Source organism: Phaenicophaeus curvirostris, chromosome 10, assembly GCF_032191515.1.
Source record: "Phaenicophaeus curvirostris isolate KB17595 chromosome 10, BPBGC_Pcur_1.0, whole genome shotgun sequence".
NCBI lineage: Eukaryota > Metazoa > Chordata > Aves > Cuculiformes > Cuculidae > Phaenicophaeus > Phaenicophaeus curvirostris.
In genome coordinates, this window is record NC_091401.1 from 4,829,724 (window position 1) to 4,848,024 (window position 18,301).

The following is an 18,301-nucleotide window of genomic DNA, read 5'->3' on the forward strand; positions in this document are numbered from 1 at the left end:
CGCATCACAGCCCACCTTGGAGCTGGCCTCATCCCAGCTCTGGGGACCCGCTGATTCTGAGCGACACCCATTTCGCCACGGGAGGTTTTAAGGTCCTTTCCAGGATGATCCCATGGTTGACACTCCGAGGTTGGGGTCCCCAGCCCCCAGGAGATGCCCAAGGGGCTACAAAGTCACCTGGCCCGAAGGCTCTGGGATGGCAAGTGGGAGCAGGGCTGCTCCGCACCTCTGGGAGGGGTGGGTCGGCCTTGGTCTCTGCGTCCCCCCATGCACCCCTGTTTGCTGCCAGGTCCCCACCACGCTCGGCCGCGCAGCTGATAACCCTTGGCAGCGATGGGCTTGCTGCCAAGGAGGAAGAAGGAAGGAACAGCCTCCTCCTGCTGCCCCAGGGTCCCACAGGCTAACCCTGTCCCAGCTCACCCTCCCAGCACCACCGGCACTGCCGCGGGCGCCCTGCGCGCAGGGGTTATCGGTGCCATCGGGGCAAACGCCCACACAAACCCAGCCGGGGGGGTTGTTGCTGCATGGGTGGTGGGGCTGGGCTTTGCCCCGAGTTGCAGGTCACCTTCCGTCAGGGACAGAGTCCCAGCCGTGCAAAAGGACCCAGTAGGTCCACCACAGCAAACGCGTTCGCTTCTTCACTGGGTCCAGTCCAATTCTGGGATCATTTAAGGTGGGGAAATAAGTTAGTGAAGGTGTTGTGCCTTCCTCGCTTCATTGGCAGCTCTCCCACCTGGCTGCCAGGCTGCAGTAGGTGCATCTTATAGTGGGAAACCGAGACACCGAGAGCCCAAAGCACCTCTGAGCAGCTGCGGCTGCAGCAGCACCAACATCCCTGTCCGCACGCTCAGGGAGAGTCACGATACTGGAACTGAGCACGGCCATGGGTGCACACAGCACACGGGTGATGTAGTCAGGTACCATCTATCACGGGGAAGGACCCCTGGCCATGCCAGGGCAGCCCTTCCTCCCAGGTGACTCACCGTGTGTGGCAGCATCTCTCCACTGAACCAACCAGCTCTGGAGTAGAGGGCTTCTAGGGGACCGCCAGCGCTTATGGACCCAGCGGGTTTGGGCTGAGGGGTCCTCCTCCATCTGCACGCAGACGCTGCTGCGAGGTGGCACCTCAGGCAACCCAGCTAAGGGGGTGCGACACCCACTTCGGAGGGTATCGGGGGGGAGAATTGGCACCTGCCCTGGTAGCCCATGGGAGGGCACAGCCCCCCACTCCCCCCGCCAGCACCTGGCTCCAGCTGCGCCCTGGCACCCGGTTGCACAATGCCCCTCACGGCCCCGCGCGTGGGTGGGAGCGCGACGCAGGTCCTGCCGCTCCCCGCCCAGGCATGAGTCAGGCAGCGCCTGGGAGCAGAGCCGTGGGGTGCCAGGGCAAGGGGGGCTCTGCCACAGGGGAAAAAACTGCGCCCAGCCCTCAAGGGTTGGTCCTGGGGGTGGGACAGCCTTGGATAGGGAGATTTTTTGCACACAAAAATAGCTTGGGAGCCATCACCAGCACCGGTGGGGATGAACCTGGGAGACGGGCACAGGCACCCTCCTCCTCTTCTTCATAGAATATTTTATATATATATATATATATAATATATATATTAAAATTAACATTTCTCTTTACAAAAACAATTCAACAAGGGGCCAGGGGACGGAGCTCATCGCCAAAGTCAGGGCACAGGCATCCTGGCAAGTTTGGGGTGCTGGGCAGGCTCCCTTTTGAGGTGACCCCATTTCCCCAAGGAAGGCTCAGTCCAGAGTCCAGCAGAAGGTTGCGTGGCTGGGGGTGGGCACCAGAGGGGTGGCCCCGCGATGAAATGCCTGCTCCAGATCCGACGCAGCTCGCCCCATCCCCGCTGTCACCGCCTGTAAGGAGAGGAGAGGACAGGACATGACCTCAGGAGGGTTGACGGGTGTCAGATGGCTAAGAGGAGCGTGGAATGAAAACCCCACCCGCAAAAACCATTCATGCCCTTACTTTTGGCGGGTGGTGCTGTAGGGATCAAGGAGGTGGGAACTAGCCTGGGCCAGGTTCCAGTCGAACATCTCCAGCACCCGGTGGCACTCGACACGGGACTTCAGCCCCAGGCAGAAAAGCTGCTCCACCTGCAAGGGGACAGGGCAGGGTGAGGGAGGTGACAGGGGTGTCACCACTCTCACAGAGTCGGGGCAAGGGGATGGGGGCATGCGATACCTTCAGGTACTGGACTGCCCGTTGGACATTCCAGCCATGCTTCTGCAGGGCTGCCTGGCACTCCTCGGTGGTCACACCATGCACTGTGTCCTGCACCTGAGGGGAGGTTGTGGTCACTGGCCGCCACGACCCCTGGGCACCAAAGAGCCCGTGGCTAGAGCAAGGGGTGCCAGGACTGCCCCCACCCCAGCTCTGTCCCTGGGAAGCACCATAAGCCTGGAGCTGGGACCATACTCAGCCCTCCCCATACTTCAGCCTCTCCTGGGCTCAAGCATAGACTACTGGCCACCACACTCAACCTGGAGAGCCCAAGCAGACTGAAGTGACAGATACCTTCCTCCCTCCTCCCAGAGTCCGTGGGTAGGGCTAATTTAGGTTAAATGGGCCTGCGATACGTATTCTGGAATTGCAGTAACATTTAAGTCCCATAGTGCATCTGGGGACCCCTTGTAGCCACCTCCCTGGGGCTGAACTTGGGGAAACTGAGGCACAGGCTACATGGCTCTTGACCAAGTGAGCCCATGGCTGCTGCGTTCCCTCTTACTCGCACGCACTGGGGATGGTGCTTACCAGCCGGATCTTGGCAGCGCGGCAGCCGTCTGGCCCGTCGTACACGATCTTCTGGAGGCTGCAGGAAGCTTTCACCAGGCACTTGGGCCCAGGGTTGCTGTTGTTGGAAGAGAAGTTGGCCTTGCAGTCTGGTAGTGGCTGCTGCACCATAGGACGGACGGTGGCTGTGGTGACCAGGCGGGATGCTGACGCCTCCTCAGGGCTTTTGGCCTCCTTGAGAAACTTCTCATACTTGTCCAGGTAGGCAGGGCGCTCTGGCAGCAGGTAGTAGTGGGTGCTGCTGACCTTCTGCCCATCCTTCACGATGGGCAGGATGCAGGGTCCCTTCGAGCAGTCCTTGCCCTGTGCCTGGATGACTTTGGGGGTGGCGTACTTGGGGTCCAGGGCAAAGCTCTGTGTGGTGGGCATGGGCTTCCCCGGCGAGGTGGAGAGGCAGGAGCAGAGGGCAGTGCGCTGCTGGGGGGAGCCCACCTGCAGGGCCATAGGGCTGGGCGTTCGGGAGGTGGGCTGCGACAGCGGGTCCCTGGGAGGAATCTGGGGTGGCCGGTCTTCCTCACCCCCAGAAGCTGGGGAAAGATCCCCTGACCAGCGCCCTGGCTCATTGCGGCGTAGGGGCCGGGGTGGGATGGGGACACGGGGTGGGATCTGGGGCTTGTCATCTACAGGAGTGGCTGGTCCTAGGGGGACATTAAGCCTCTTCATGCATTCCTGCTGCAGCTCCTCAAAGAGCTCGGTAGTCTGCGTAAGGCTGGGCTGCTTGGTCTCCTTGGGGGGCAGGAAGAGGTTGTCCTCTACCACTGGCCCCCGCTCACCCTCATCCACGAAGCCGTAGTTGGTCTTGCCCCGCCGGCTCGGCGGGCTGGTGATGGAACAGACCTCAAAATCATCCTCATCCTGTGCCACGTCATCATAGGCAGGTGGCGGGGGTAAAGGGCGGGCATCCCAGTCCACCACTGGTGTAGGGTGGAGAGGCCGGGGTAGAGCCCGCGTGGGGCTCTGCGGTGGGGTCTTGTCCAGCAAGGAGAAGGCTTCCATAGCCAGCTTAGCCAATGACGGGGCTGTCAGCTCCCCCACTGGTGAGGGGCTACCTTGGGGCACCTCCTCCCCGAAATCGATGAGGGTCACCTCGCTGCCTGCTGGCCCCTCGCTTGCCAGACGGCCAGGTTGCCGCTCGCCCACCTTGGTGCCCGGTACCCGTGCCGACGGCTTGACTGGTCGCAGACCTTTCCCTGCGCCTGCCTTCTTCAGGCAGAGCTTCCGGAGACTCCCCTGCAGACCCTCCTCCTCCTCACTGACTGGATCATAGCAGGGCTCTAGGATGGGATGGAAAGGGATGGTGAGGATCCCAGCACACATTCCTGGGGCGCAAGGGGAGGCACTTGCATCCTTGAGCCCCCAAACTGCCCCATAGCTTCAGCCATCTCTGCTTCCCCCTTGAGTACAGCGATGGACACTAGGGCAGGGGGCTGGGGGGTCATGGGGTGAGGAAGGATGGGACAACCTGTCCTTCCCCACCTCTCAGCCCCCAGGCACTCTGCCCCCTGTCCCAGGCTGGCTCCCCCATCTGTGACCCCACCACAGCTGGCAGCACCCAAGGGTCAGAGGGAGCAAAACAAGCAAAGAGAGGAAAAAAAAAGGGAGCAGAAAAGATGGGGAGCAGCACCCAAAAAAGCCCAACTTACTGGTGAGCAGGACGGTAGGCTGAGGTGGGCGTGGAGGCGGCTGCCCTGCAGGAGAAGAAAGAGCCTAAGAGGAGGGGAGGTGTGGAGTGAGCGCACGGAGCAATAGCAGCCAGGGCTCTCGTTAGCAGAGCGCATGCTTCGTGTCCCCTGCAACCAGCGGGGTGCGGGGAGGACATTGGTTGGAAACCTCCCCAAAGGAAAAGTGCAGGTTTAGGGGGATTACAGCACCCACACAGTGTCTGAGCTCCCTCTCTGGGGCAGCTCCGCTGGGATCCCCCAATAGCAGGAAGCCCAGCCATGGGAGGCTAGGACGGGATGAGGGACCTGGACAAAGGGCAGCAGGGCATAGTCCAGCTGGGCAGAGCCCCTGACGGCCCACGCTGCTGGCAGTGGTACGCGGCCAGGTGACATCGTCCCAGCTCCCCCCAGGTCTGCAAAAAGCAAGTGCCAGTGGAGAGATGGAAAGGAGAGAGTCCAGCCCATCACCCTGGAAGCAGATCATGGGGACAGGGGCTTCGTACAGCCGAGTGGCAGAGGGGAAGGGGGAAAGCTGCTCACTTTTAGCCCTGCCTGGAAGCTGTGTGGGTCTGGCAGCACTTGGGTCCACACCTAAAACGTCAGGAGGGTCCATGGGATTTCCCAGGTACAGCCTGTGGGGAAAGAGGAGGAGAACACCCAGGAATCAGTGAGGGCTATATGGAACCCTTTGCCCCCACACCGTGTCCCTCAGAACACCCAACGGCCCCTCCACCACGCACTATTCCCAGCAAGTACGATCTCCGCAAGCGTCGAGACGCCGCGCCCCACAGGCTTTCAGCGCTACAGCAGAGAGCCTGGTGCCACCCCGGTGTCACCGACCCTTCTCCAGCTCCACATGCAGGATGCGCCGTACCTGGTGGATCGCAAGCAGGGTGCCATGCCCGGCGCAGGGGTGCGGTGCCCAGGACAGCCCCCCGGCACCGGGGTGCACACAGCACCCCAGGATGACGAGTGTGCTGGGAGGCCTGGGCGAGCCGTCGCAAGCCAGGTGTGGTGAGGCAGGGAGCCGGTGGGAGCCGGCACAGCCCCAAGGCCTGGGCGTGTGCCGAGCTCAGTGCGTTCTCGGCAGCCGGGTGGCACGTACCCAGAGCCTGTGCCCACGCAGCGGGGCGCGGGGAGGCTTGCCAGGGCACGAGCGGAGTCCGCATGCACGGTGCCGCAGTTCAGCCCTCCGAGGGCTGCCGGCGCAGCCCCCAGCACTGTGAGGGGATCAGCCTGGGACCAAGGCTGCCCGCAGAGCTGTCCCGGGGCTGGGATGCCAAACGGTAGCGGGGACCACGATCCCAGGGGATCGGCTGCACCGAGCATGGCACAGGAGCTGGTTCTAGCCAACAGGAGCTTTCCAGGTTTTGAAATCCTATCCTCCCCCTACACACAGCCCTCCCACGTGCCCTCAGCCCAGCTCTGGTGAAGAACCTCATGCACACTGCCCCAAGCCAAGGCACCTCCGCTGGACACTGCCAGTCCAGGGGACCATGGGGCACGGGTACCCAAACCCTGCTCCCCATAACAGACCAACCAAGGCCAATCCTGATAGAACAGCAAGGGGAAAAAGCATTGTGGTGGATTTTTTTCACGTTTTGCTTTTGAAAAGACTCGCACTGTTAAAAGTGTGGGACCAGGCTGCATCCCCACCACAGCCTTCCTCCACCCCGACACTGAAAGGCGTGTGTTTAGCAGCCCTGGAACACCCCAAAAGCACCGGGGTAAAGTGGCCACCTCCACGGTGGTGCTTACAGATATCCCCATGAGGGGCTGCAGGGCTGGGAGAAGGTGCTACCCCCCAGGGCAGCCCCCCAAAGCGCAGCAGCCCCCACTTCATCCCCAACCCTGTTAGTGAGAAGAGGCGAGCGAGTTAGTCGAGCCGCGGAGACCCTACGCAGAGCCACCGTCCCCAGCACAGCAGGGGGATGTGGGGAAGAGATGCTTCAAGGCAGCGGGGGCGGCCAAGCCGCAGCTCACTCCGTGCCTGGCAGGCAGCAGGGAAGGCAGGGAGCAGGCAGGGGATGCAGAGAAGACAAAAAGTTTCTTACTCATCAATTTTATCGGGAAACCCCCAGCAGTGCTGCGGGTTGGTGTCTCCATGGCCTGTGTGGATGAAGCTGTTTTTAAGCGGCTGGCTGATGTCGTGGGCCGACAGCCCCGCCACCGAGGTCACCGTGTTTCGGGGGAACTGGCCCACTTTTAGGGTCCGCTTATTCTGACCCCGCCACCAGTAATTCTCGGCCCTAAGGAATAAAAAGGACCTCGTTACTGATGAGGGGACTGGGGGAGGGCAGGGGGACATGTGCCTGTCATGGTAACGGAGAGAAGAGGAGATGACTTGTCCAAGTCCACGTAGGCAGGCGGTGGCACAACTGGGAAGGGAACCTGGGTGCCCAGGATCCCAACGTACACCAGCAGCGTGCTCGGCTTCCCACCCTGCACAGGCAGGGGGGAACAAAGCTCCCCCTTTGTCCCCCAAAAGATGCACCCCTTCCTCTTCTGCCCAGCCGCTCCAAATGATGCAGGAACCCTGGGGTGATGCCTGCACCGAGCTGCTCACCATGGGTCTCCCTGTGACCAGGGATGGCACAAGGGATGCGCATGGAGTTTTCTGGTGAACCATCCAATATCCCAGTCCTGCAGGGGAATCTGGGACAGGAGGCTCGGGGGGAGTCTACTCGGTTTTCTTCCTGTGTTATCAGTGAGCTCAGTGCAGGATGGCACAGGCAGGGAAAGATGGACAGGCAGGCACGGGGATTCCAGCTGCAACGTCTTCCGTGGCCACGTGAGCAGGGTAGCCAGAGCACGGGACGTGGGAGAGCCCAGCGTGCCACCTCCAGGCTGGGACAGGGCAGTTACCCAGCTCGGAGAGGGGCAGCACGGGGTACAAGGACAACGAAGATGCCGGGACAAGCACCCCAAGAGGTGCCTCCCACACAGCCCCTGCTAAAGCAACTGGGGGACAGGGGTTCCGACTTGAAACAATCCCCCCAAGCCCTGCTCCCATCACATCCCCCGGCTCCCTGCGGGCAGGGGGTGGCAGGCGGCCCGCGCTGCCAGCCCAGCAGCAAGGCTGGCACGGGCCCCAGGGTTTCCTGGAGTCACCTGTGAGTCACCCCTGGCCACCAGCTCAGCCTTTTTCCTGTTTACCTTCCCCGCTTGCCGCCAGCCAGACAGTCGCCTTACTCAGCACCGGGCACCCCTCGTTACCTGCCGCCCCCACTTCTCACATCCCAGTCCCCCCGGAGCCCCCTCCTCTCCCCTCCCGGCTGCATCCCCGGGGGCTTTCAGGTAGGTCCCTGCCCCTGCCCACACACACGTACGCACGCCCGGCGCCCGCCGATCGACACGCAGGGGCTTGAAAGCGGGTGGCGGGTGTTTACGGTGCCCCCGGCGGGTTTAGATGCGGCCCCCCCACCCCACACCCCCAGGAGGAACCCCCGCCAGCCGCCCCCGGGGAAACTGAGGCATGGGGTGAGGGCTGCTCCCCCAACCCGGGGAAACTGAGGCACGGGGAGGGGGCTGCTCCCCCAACCCAGGGAAACTGAGGCACGGGGAGGGGGCTGCCCTTCCCAGCAGGGAAACTGAGGCACGGGGTGAAGGCTGCTCCCCCCACCCAGGGAAATTGAGGCACGGGGAGGGGGCTGCCCTTCCCAGCAGGGAAACTGAGGCACAGGGTGAGGGCTGCTCCCCAGTGGGAAAACTGAGGCACAGAGTGAGGGCTGTTCCCCAGCAGGGAAACTGAGGCACAGGGCAAGGGCTGTTCCCCAGCAGGGAAACTGAGGCCGCCCTCACACCCCACCCGGAGAAACTGAGGCAGGGGCCGAGGGCTGCCATCCCAGCCCCTCGGCAGCACAGGCAGCTGCTGGGGCTCCTGCCAGCCCCCAGCCCCAGCGCGCACCCCTCTGCTCGTCGGCATCCAGCACCCCGGAAAAAAAAACACCAGCATCCCCGACCAAGCTGAGGCGTGGGGGGGCAGGGGCTCTTCCCAGCCCCCTGGCTGCAGAGCCGCAGCCCCGTTCACCCGGACCCAGCACCCCCAACACCCGCGTTCCCCAGGGAAACTGAGGCACGGGGGGCTGAGGGTGACAACCCCCGGGGAAACTGAGGCACGGGGCAGGGCGGGGAGGGGGGGCAGCTCTCCCCGGGGAAACTGAGGCACGGGGTGGGGGGTCCCCTCCGGCAGCCGCTGGGTCTCCTACCGCCCCCCCCCCCCCGCCCCCAAACCGGCGTCCGCGGGGAAACTGAGGCAGGGGGGGCTGCGTGTGTCTCCCCCCCCTCCATCCCAGCCCGTCCCTCGCTCACCCGGTGCAGGAGCGGGACCCGCAGCCCGGCCGTGATGCGGCGGCTCTGGCTCCGCCGCGCCGCCCTCCGCCGCTCCCTCCCTCCCTCCCTCCCTCCCTCCGCCGACGCCGCTTCCCCTCCCTTCCCCTCCCCTCCCTGCAATTAAACCAGACCCTGGGCAAGAGTCATCCCTGGCGGCCGCGGAGGAGCCCGCTTCCCTGCAGACACACAAATCCGGGCTGATTCACCGGCCCCGGGGGCGGACACAGCCCTCCTCCCCCTCCTCCTCCTCCTCCTCGGGGGTCCCCGACGGGGACGCAGGGAGCGAGCGTGGCCCCCAGCCCGCAGGCCCCCGTGGGGATGGATGGAAGGGGGTGGATGACAGGGCCTGAGGAGCAGAGCCCGAGGTGCTGGGGGGTTGGGGGACACACAGGTCGTGCCCCCCTCATCCCCTGGCCAGGTGACAGCAGCGGGTCCAGCCCCAGGAGCCTGGTGGCCTGTCCCCACGGCTGTCAGCGGGGAGGGGACACGGGGGGAGGCTTGGTGTGGGGCAAACCCACAGCGCAGTGGGGTGAGCCGGCAGGGTGGGCAGCCGCAGCCGTGCCCCCCAGTACCAGGCTGGGGGATCGCACGCCTCCTCCCAGAGGAGCCGAGGCAGCTCTGTGTTCGCGGGGGACACAGCCAGGGGGGCTGCGGGGGGATGAGCCCCCAGCCCTGCTCCCCACGGCCCTGCCGGCGCCTGCAGTCTCCTCAATCCCAGGGTCCCCCGTCCCCACGCAGGCTGGCGAGCTGGTCCGTGCCCCTCCATGCAGTACCTGCCCTCGATGACCGTGATGATGTCATTCATCTGGATGTGAAGCTTGTCGGGCTCCTCGAAGTCCTGCAGTGCCCTCATGTCAGTGGGCTGGGCCTGGGGGAAGAGGGGGGTGAGGAGCGGGTGTGCAGCCCCCTACCCCCATCCATCCCTGCCCCATCCTGAGGCCGGGTGCAACCCCACACAGGGCAAGGGAGCCCCAAGCATGGGCAGACAGCAGCACCACCTCCAGCCCCTCCTCACAGAGCCATAGAATCACTATGTTGGAAAGGACCCACTGGATCACCAGGTCCAACCATTCCCATCAATCACTAACCCATGTCCCTCAGCACCTCGTCCACCTGTCCCTTAAACCCCTCCAGGGAAGGTGACTCAACCCCCTCCCTGGGCAACCTCTGCCAGGGACCAATGACCCTTTCTGTGAAAAAATTTTTCCTAATGTCCAGCCTGAACCTCCCCTGGCGGAGCTTGAGGCCATTCCCTCTCATCCTGTCCCCTGTCACTTGGGAGAAGAGCCCAGCTCCCTCCTCTCCACAACCTCCTTTCAGGTAGTTGGAGAGCGCAATGAGGTCTCCCCTCAGCCTCCTCTTCTCCAGGCTAAACACCCCCAGCTCTCTCAGCCGTTCCTCATAAGGCCTGTTCTCCAGCCCCCTCACCAGCTTCGTTGCTCTTCTCTGGACTCGCTCCAGAGCCTCATCTGTGACATTCCTGTAGCTGGCAATGGCAAGGTGGCACCCAGGGTGTTCCTGCTGTAACCGTGTCACCACCTCCCAGCCTGCAAGGCTACCTGGCCTGAGCCCCACGACATCACCTCCTGCCTCGATGACATCCTTAAGTCTGCCCACGCCTGAGCAGGGCTGGTGGGAATGGGTGTCAGGGCTCCCGTCCCGCTCCCTCCTCACCTACCTCCACCAAGAAGTCCCGTAGGGCCACGAAGGTGGGTCTGTCCTCAGGCTTGTGTGCCCAGCACTGTAGCATGACATTGTAGACATCCTGGGGACAGTCCTCAGGCCGCGGCAGCCGCTCACCCTCCTTGTCTATCTTGTGCAGGATCTGCGGGGCAGGGGATGCCATCAGGGGGTCCCAGGTACCCCCCAGCACCACTGGGGTGAGGTGGGAGGGGGGTAGGTCCCTGCTGTACACCCACCTGGCTGCCATTGAGGCCAATCCAAGGCTCCTGCCCATAGGTGAACATCTCCCAGAGGGTCACTCCGAACATCCAGGTGTCACTGGCATGGGAGAAGGTGCGTGTCTTCAGGCTTTCAGGAGCACACCTGCGCAGGGAAGGGCATGAGCATTAGGAGGTCCTGGGAGCTGCATCCCCAGGCCTCCCCCTCCAGAGCTCACCAAGCGAAGGGGACCTTGCGATGCTCCTGCATCACGTAGTGGTCATCGTTTTTGGGCAGGGCCCGCATAAGCCCAAAGTCCCCGATCTTGACTAGCTCGTTGGAGGCCAGCAGGATGTTGCGGGCAGCCAGGTCACGGTGGATGAAGCGCTTGGACTCCAGATAGGCCATGCCTTTGGCCACCTGGATGGCGTACTGGCAGAGGGTGGAGATGAGGAAATGGCCCTGGTTCTTCCGCAAGCGGTCCAGAAGGGAGCCCAGTGGGGCCAGCTCTGTCACCTGGACCATGAGGAGGAGACAGCAGGTTGGTCAGGCCAGGGACACCCTGGTTGGACTTGTTTCCAGGTTTCTTGTGCTCCCCTTGATAATGCCAGCAGAGGACTCAAGGTATGGATCCAGCCTGGCTTTGCTTGCCCCGTCATTTGCGACCCCAGTGGGGCAGCATCAGAGTTGACCCCATTCCCCTGCACTCACCATCTTCATGGGGTGGGAGAGCACCACGCCATAGAGGCGGATAAGGTTCCTGTGGTCCAGGGAATGCATGGCGTTCACCTCCCGGATGAAGTCGTCCAGTGCCTCTGGCTGGCTCAGCACATCCGTCTTGAGGCACTTCACGGCCACATTCAGCTACAGCCAAAGCACAGATGAGCCCTGAATTATCTTTCTCCCTGCGTGGTCCCATCACCCAGGTGTTCCCCGTGGCCCCCTCACCGTCTTGCCGGCGGGGGTGCACCACTCCCCGCGACGCACAACTCCGAAGGAGCCATCGCCCAACTTCTCAAAGAGCGTGAGGTCCCGCTCCCGCACAAGGCAGGTGAGGGAGTGCTGGCCCCCAGCTTCGGGTGGCGGTGGCGTCGGGGGCTTGCGGAAGGTGCTCTGGGGCTGGGGTGGCAGCTCTGACTCGGGGCGCTTTCCGCTGAACACCTGCAGGACATGGAGGCAGGTGAGATGCAGGCATAGAGATACCTCGGGTCTGTGAGTGAGCAGCGCTGGGAGGACCCCCTGCCCAGGCCGTACACTCTGGAACCTAATGATGACCCCCTAGTGATTACCCAGAGCAGGCTGGCTGCAGGAGCACCTCAGCTGCAATCCAGGTAGAGAGGGCCATGCCTCTCACCATGACCCCACAGGGCATCCGCAGCATCCCCGGCAAACCAGGCTGGTAGCTGGAGGGCCCCAGGCACTCCTCCTTGGCTGAGCTGAGGCTCCGTGATGTGCCTGGGCTCAGAGCCAAGAGAAACCTCCAGCTTGGGCTGAGCATGGTGACACATCCCCACAGCAACGTGCGCCTTGCAAGGCGCGCTGCCCGGAGAGGACAAGAACGGGCTCTCCTTGCCTCTCCCCACAGCCAGGACCAATGATGTGCCCCATGGGATGGGGCTCATCCCAGCCTCGGTAGCCAAGACCCACAGTGTGGGGTGTGGGTGGGCCGGGACCAGCATACGGCTGAGGTGGGAGGTGGCATTTCTGTGCCTGGTGCGAGGCTGAGTCGCCTTCTATTAAAAGCCTGTCCCATCCCAGATGATTCACATGGGGAGAGGCCACAACCAAGAGTCTAGATGGCAACCATCCTGCTCTTTTGAGGGTGCGAGGTGCTGGGGACAGCAGCAGTGCTGGCTTTGGAAGGGATGGCTGGCATCGGGGGCACACGCGCGCATCCTGGGGTCCCCTGCCCTACTGAATTCCCAGCCTGCAGGCACAGGGCTATGACCCCCCACTGAAAAGTGGGCAGGGCTGCCGCCCACAAAGCTGGTTGGGGTGAGATGTGCAGGCTGTGTGGCTTGTTAGCTGCGAATGAGTTTCCTCGCAAAGAGGGAGATATGCGAGGGGAATGAATTTCCCAAGTGATGGGGCAGCAGGGCTGTCCCTCACCTAGAAGTGGCCCAGGAGACTGTGTGGGACCAGGATGCATCCTGGCAGGGTCACACCACAGGCAGAGCACACATGGCAGGGGCTTCTGCCCATCTCCCTGCCACCCCCTGGCACCGGCGGCACAGGGAGAGCCAGGCACCAGGAAGGAGCATGGGGAGAGGTCCAACTCCTCCTGCCTGCCTCAGTTTCCCTGTCACACCCGCCTCTCTCCCATCCCTACCTTGCTCATCCAGGATTTCCGCTTGCACATGGCTTTCCTTCGCTTAACTGCCTCCCACAGCCGCCGCTGGCCTGCAGGACACAGGGACCATCACTGACCCAGCCTGGGATGGGGGTCCCCTCCAGCCCCACGGGCCACACGCTTCTCTGGGCTCCCCAAAAGATGCAATGCAGCTGGCGGGGGGTATGCAGAGAGGTTTTAGGGGGACATACGTACCGGGGCGTCCCATACCAATCTTCTCCAGATCCTCATTTTTGACGTACTCGAAGTGGGAGAGGCGGGTGACGTTGAGCTCATCCCGGATGCGCAGGAAATACTGCTGCAGCTGCAGCTCCGTGAGCAGCTCCAGCAGCCAGTCTGTGCCCTCCTCCGCCTGCATACTACAGTTCAGCCTCTGCCAGGACACCATGCCAGGTTAGCGGGGACCCTGCCCTCCTCCCCTCTGCCCTGTCCCCCTTGGGGGAGTCACCCGGAGGGGTTAAGAGCCAAGGCTAGGATGCTGCCTGGGTAGGGCGGTAAGGGATGCCAGCGAGATTCGTCTCCTGAGCGTCGTCCCAGCTCCCCAGGGGTGCTGAGAGAAGCACCCCATCATCAGGACCCCTGGGGATGGGCAGTGCCCCCTGCTCTGCCCATACAAATACAGGCCTATCCCCTCCACCCCAGCACAGGTTGTTCCCAGGGACACAGAAGGGAGTAGAGCCTCAGGGCATGGGATGGATGTTCTCAGCAGCAGCCCCCAGCTGAGGGGCACCACACAGCCTGGCACTGCACCTGCAGGGGGGACACCCCAAGCCTGGCACTGCGCCTGCTGGGCTCCCTTTGTCCAGCTGGAGAGGCTGGCCGGGGAGGGGACAGCTGTCCCCAGCAGGGACAGTCACCTCAGCATCCCTGCACAACCTGCTGGGCTGGGGCACAGACCCACAGCGGAACCCCTCTGCCACAGATGGTGGCAGGGAGGGCGCACACAGAGACTTTGGGGTCCCCAGGGGTTTTGGTGCCCTCAGGCTGCAGCAAAGGGCACCCCAGAACCACCAGTAACACCCTCCAAGTGAGGGCCGGAGAGGGAGGTGGTAGGGCCAGGTCTCACCATGCCACCTCAAAACATGCTCCCCGTCACTCCCCATCCTTGCCTGCTGTCCTGACTCTCCCCTCCTCCCTTTCATCACCACCTTTCTGGAAGGGAACACGGCTCTGCCTCCTGTGGCTGAGAGCCAGAGCGGAGATGGGACCCCCCATCCCAGCCCCACCGCAGGGCAGCCGCCTTCATCCTCTCCTTCCCTTGCCAGGAGATGATGTGGCCCCAGGCGCCTTCGCCCTCCGCGCTCAGGTCCCTTAGCCGTGTCACCGCAATTACAGCCTTCAGCACTGGGCTAAAAATACGGCGGGTGCAGCAAGCAGCTGGGCACGGGGGAGCGTGGCGGAACGCAGGGGCATGCGGGGCGAGAGCGGCCGCCGGCCTTCGGCGCGTGCCCGCAGCCGGCTGGGGACAGCGGGGACAGGGCCAGGTGACAGCCAGCGTGGGGTCTGCCCGAAGCAGGGGTCGGCACTTACTCGGTAGAGGCGGAAGCGGGTGAGGAAGGGGAAGGATCGGCGCAAAGCCTGGAAGCGTCGCATCCTGCCTGGCTGCCCGCCGCGAGCCCCTGGCACCGCCGACGTCCCTTTGCCGGCGCTGGCGTCCCACGGCAGAGCCCGCTCAGTCCAGCCGGGGCACCCGCAGCCCCGTCAGCTCGGCTGCAGAGATGTCCCCCAGGCTCGGCCGCCCCATGTATCAGCCCCGCAGCGGGCAGAAAAAGGGGTTCGGGGTGTCCGTGGGCCGGACGCGGGCTGTGGCTCTCCTACTCCTTCCGTCCTGCTCTCGATCTTCCCAGCTGGCCCTCCCCTTCTCCAACGCAACAGGGCCTGGGCGGGGGGACAGCAGCAGGCAGGGCTGGGGTCACTCTCTGGCTGAAGGTGCTTCTCGGGGAGCCCTGTCCGACAGCGGGTTCGGTGCCGGCCGGCTGCCCGCGCAGCGCTCCCCGGGAGGGGTTATTTTCAGCCAGGGTTGGGACGCGTGCCCAGGGGGCCGGGCTCCCATCAATGTGCCGCTTTCTCCCTTGGCAGCTGAGAGCCTGGACCCCCGCTCCCATTTCCATGGAAACTCGCCCCGGCCTTGGGAAACACTCCCGGGCCTCAGTTTCCCCCCAGGAAGCGGGGAGGGAAGGGAGGGAGAGGAGACATCCGGCTCTCTGCTTCCCAACCGAGGCCACGGGCGCGACGCCAGGGTGATGGGCACTGCGGGGGGAGCCGCTGGCTTGGCAAACACACCCGCTGCCTGGCTGCCAGCCTCCGTGGGCATCTGCGGGTGCCCCCAGCACCCTGGCACTGGCTCCCCTTCCCTGGCAGGGCTGGCACCCGAGCTCAGCTCGCTGTCCATCCGTGGGCTCTCTGGGGAGAACAGCTGGCTGCACCGGCAGCCGCTGCGTGAGAGAGGAAAGACCCGCAGCAACCTCTTGCTGCCGCCCCCGCCGGCCTGGCTCCCCCGTGCCACGACCAAGGGGGTTAAGCGCATCTCCAGGCACGGAGGAGGCTCTGCTGCAGATTTCACCGCCACCACCGGGATCCCAGCTGGCACCCGGCAGCACAGGCGCCTGGCACAACAAGCCCATTGACTAGAGACACCCGGGCACTGTGCCCTCGGCACCAACCTCTGCCACGCGCCGGTTCCCCCCTCCCCTGCCCAGGGGACACCAGGGTTGTGGGGGGTTCCCTGCCCTGCAGCAGCGCATCACCCCGTCAGCCAGGGATGGCACCCGCTGGGATGGGCACTCACTGAGACTGGCACCCAGCGGGGCCAGAGCCTCCTGCGCTGCCCCCTGAGCCTCCAAACCCCAGGTAAGGCTGAGCCGTTCAGCACCTGCACTGGGAGCACTGGTCACACTGGTCTCCAAAACGGAGACAGAGGACCCAGCCATGCCCACCATACCGAGAGGCTCTGTGCCTCAAGTTTCCCTCTCTGCAATAGACCTATGGATGCAGGCAGTGAAGCCGCAACCTCAAGAACGATAAGCAGAGTCCTGCCAGCAAACCCCTGTCCGAGGGAGTGGGAGGGAAGTGTCACAGATGCCCATCCAGCCCCCATGACGTTGCAGGCGGCAAAGACCATGGCCGATGCTCTCCACGCCCTGCAGATGCGCAGCGATGTGCACCCCCACCCTGCAGACCCAGGGATGCTCCCTGCACGCACCCAGGCTCATCCACGGGTGGTGACGACTCTCACGTGCACCCCGGGACCACACAGGTGCAACCCCCAGCGCCCCACATGCCTCCTGCCACCTGCACAACCGCAGCCGCCCCCCACGCACACGTCACCTCCGTGCACCCCTCCAGCTAGACTGCCCTGCCCAGCTGCACGTGCGCAAACACCGCGGCGCCGCACAGCCAGCGGCAGCATGCCGGCCTGCTCCGCTCCTCCGCCTCCGCCTGACGCACACCCGGAGCCGCCTGCACCCCTGTGCGCCCACGGGTGCCCCGCTCAGCGCGGCGTGCTCCTCACCTCTGCCTGCTGGCAGGGCACGGGCAATATCCACGCTCACCGAGGGTTACAGACGGCCGCGCACACCCACCTGAGCTGGCACACGGGTATCCGACCCCCTTCCCAATTGCTCCTGTTCACGATGACATCCCAACACCTCTGCGGTGACGTCACAACACCTCCGCGGCGACGTCCACGTGCACCAACACACTCCCCACCACACCCAACATCCCCACACAGAGCCTGACACCTTCCAGTGGAACCCCTAGATGTGATGGTAGCCACTGGGCCACTGGCTGGACAGGGCACTGTGGCCAGGGGACACCATAATGCACCAAGCACTGTTCTCGCATCTCGCGCTGTGCCGAAAGCCTGGCTGAGCTGCACTGCTCCACACCATTCCTTCGTGCCTTGGGTTCCCCAGCGAGAAGGAACAGGCAGCCCCACTCCCGCGGGTCGCGACGGAAGCGCAGCCATGCAGGGGGTGCCATCCCCATGCCAACCCAGGCGCCATGGGGTACCGCGAGTGCAAGAGAGAGAAGATGCCATGCAGGGACTGTCCCCAGCTCCATGCCAGCCACCGACCCGCGACCCACAGCGGGGCTCTGCCCCTCTGAGGGACCCACAGCCCAGCTGGGTGCCCCCCATTGCTCCCCCCACCAGCTCCCCCCGCACTGACCCGCCGGCACGGCATGGCCGGGGCGACATCCAGCCGGAGGGACGGCGCAGGGTGCCCACCGCCTGGCCGCGGGGCCCGCAGCCCGGTGCTGTCAGAGAGGCTGTGGGGCAGCGGGCCAAGCATCTCGTCCTCCTCGTCGGCGCTGCTCAGGCGCTGGTAGTCGCATCTCTCACCCATGGCTGGGGTGGCGGCTGTGCCGTGGTGGCGAGCAGGGGGCTCCGCAGAGACGCCCACGCTTGCCTGGGGGTGGCGAGGGCTGGAGCTGGGCTCGGGATCACATGGCAGAAAGTTGCTGCAGTTCCGGAAAACAGCGAGAGGGTGAAGGTGACCGTGACAGTGATGGAGGGGAGGGGGGAATGGATGGAAGGATGCAGAGGAGACAGAGAAAGAGAAAGGGCAGCCCCTCAGGCGTCTATTCTCACCCTGATCCCAGCCTGGCACAGCCGTCTTCCTCCTGGCTCGGCAGCTCGACTGCCCACCTGCCGTCCCCCCTCCGGCACCCAAGCAGAGGGGCTGTGGCATCGCTGCCAGCCCTGTCGCCACGCTCGCAGCCCCCTTCTCCCCCCACCCCAGCGTGGTGCAGCCCACCAGCAGGGATGCGGTGCAGGCAGCCGGGCAGGGGAGGAGGATGAGGGGGGAGCATCATCCAGCAGCCGAGGCTCTGCGGCAAGCAAGGTGGGCGAAGAGGCACCGTACCCCTGTCCCGGGCACCTGCAGAGGGGTGGGGAGGGCTTCGGGGCTGGCAGCATCCCCAGCATCCCTCCCGCTTCCCTGCGCCCACAGAGGGGGATGGGATGCGCTGGGAAGATGGCTGCTCCGCAGCCACCCAGCAGCGTTGGCGCAAGCACGGCAGAGCTGGGAGAGCAGCCAGGCCCAGCGGGCGCTGCAGGGATGGAGGCCGGGGGTGCATGCCAGGAGGACTCCTCTCAGGATCAATCCTCTCCCTCCAGCCCCTCGCAGGGAGCTGGGGGTCTCCGAGACCTGTGCCAGGTGCCGCGCGAGGCATGGCCCCCAGCAGGGGCAGGGGCACTGGGAAGCCACCCCCATGGATGGGGACTCCCCTCACGGGCACATCAGGACTGGCCCGTACCCCAATGCCACA

General features: G+C 64.4%; 2 protein-coding genes across 6 annotated transcripts in view; one reads left to right on the forward strand and one right to left on the reverse strand.

Moving 5' to 3' along the window:
* Nucleotides 1-1,583: 1,583 nt before the first annotated feature.
* On the reverse strand, nt 1,584-18,280 carry TNK2 (tyrosine kinase non receptor 2). 5 transcript variants are annotated; one of them, XM_069864443.1, is made up of 17 exons: nt 17,622-18,277; nt 17,200-17,491; nt 13,226-13,403; nt 13,010-13,080; nt 11,629-11,841; nt 11,392-11,544; nt 10,919-11,196; nt 10,719-10,845; nt 10,478-10,624; nt 9,573-9,667; nt 6,522-6,716; nt 5,008-5,099; nt 4,450-4,494; nt 2,768-4,080; nt 2,198-2,293; nt 1,982-2,109; nt 1,584-1,869 (listed from the first exon to the last, which is right to left on the reverse strand). In XM_069864443.1, the coding sequence occupies exons 1-17, from the start codon at nt 18,203-18,205 to the stop codon at nt 1,863-1,865; spliced, it is 4,014 nt and encodes a 1,337-aa protein (XP_069720544.1). In that variant the 5' UTR covers nt 18,206-18,277; the 3' UTR covers nt 1,584-1,862. The 5 variants fall into 5 exon arrangements, with proteins under 5 accessions (XP_069720544.1, XP_069720546.1, XP_069720545.1 ...); XM_069864445.1 differs by lacking the exon at nt 6,522-6,716 and having other exon boundaries at nt 17,622-18,280; XM_069864444.1 differs by lacking the exon at nt 4,450-4,494 and having other exon boundaries at nt 17,622-18,276.
* LPP (LIM domain containing preferred translocation partner in lipoma) overlaps nt 11,582-18,301 on the forward strand; it is a 741,798-nt gene continuing 735,078 nt past the window's right edge. Inside the window, exon 1 of the mRNA XM_069864453.1 lies at nt 11,582-11,606. The gene's annotated coding sequence lies outside the window, so the exon portion shown is untranslated. The remainder of the gene's footprint in view (nt 11,607-18,301) is intronic.

Excerpts from the sequence above, each read along its gene's own strand:
- TNK2 (XM_069864443.1), bottom strand. The coding sequence starts at position 18,205 with ATGCCTCGCGCGGCACCTGGCACAGGTCTCGGAGACCCCCAGCTCCCT. Across the intron at positions 11,197-11,391 it reads TCTCCCACCCCATGAAGATG|GTGACAGAGCTGGCCCCACT; the intron begins GTGAGTGCAGGG and ends CTCATGGTCCAG. Across the intron at positions 9,668-10,477 it reads TACGGGACTTCTTGGTGGAG|GCCCAGCCCACTGACATGAG; the intron begins GTAGGTGAGGAG and ends CTCTTCCCCCAG.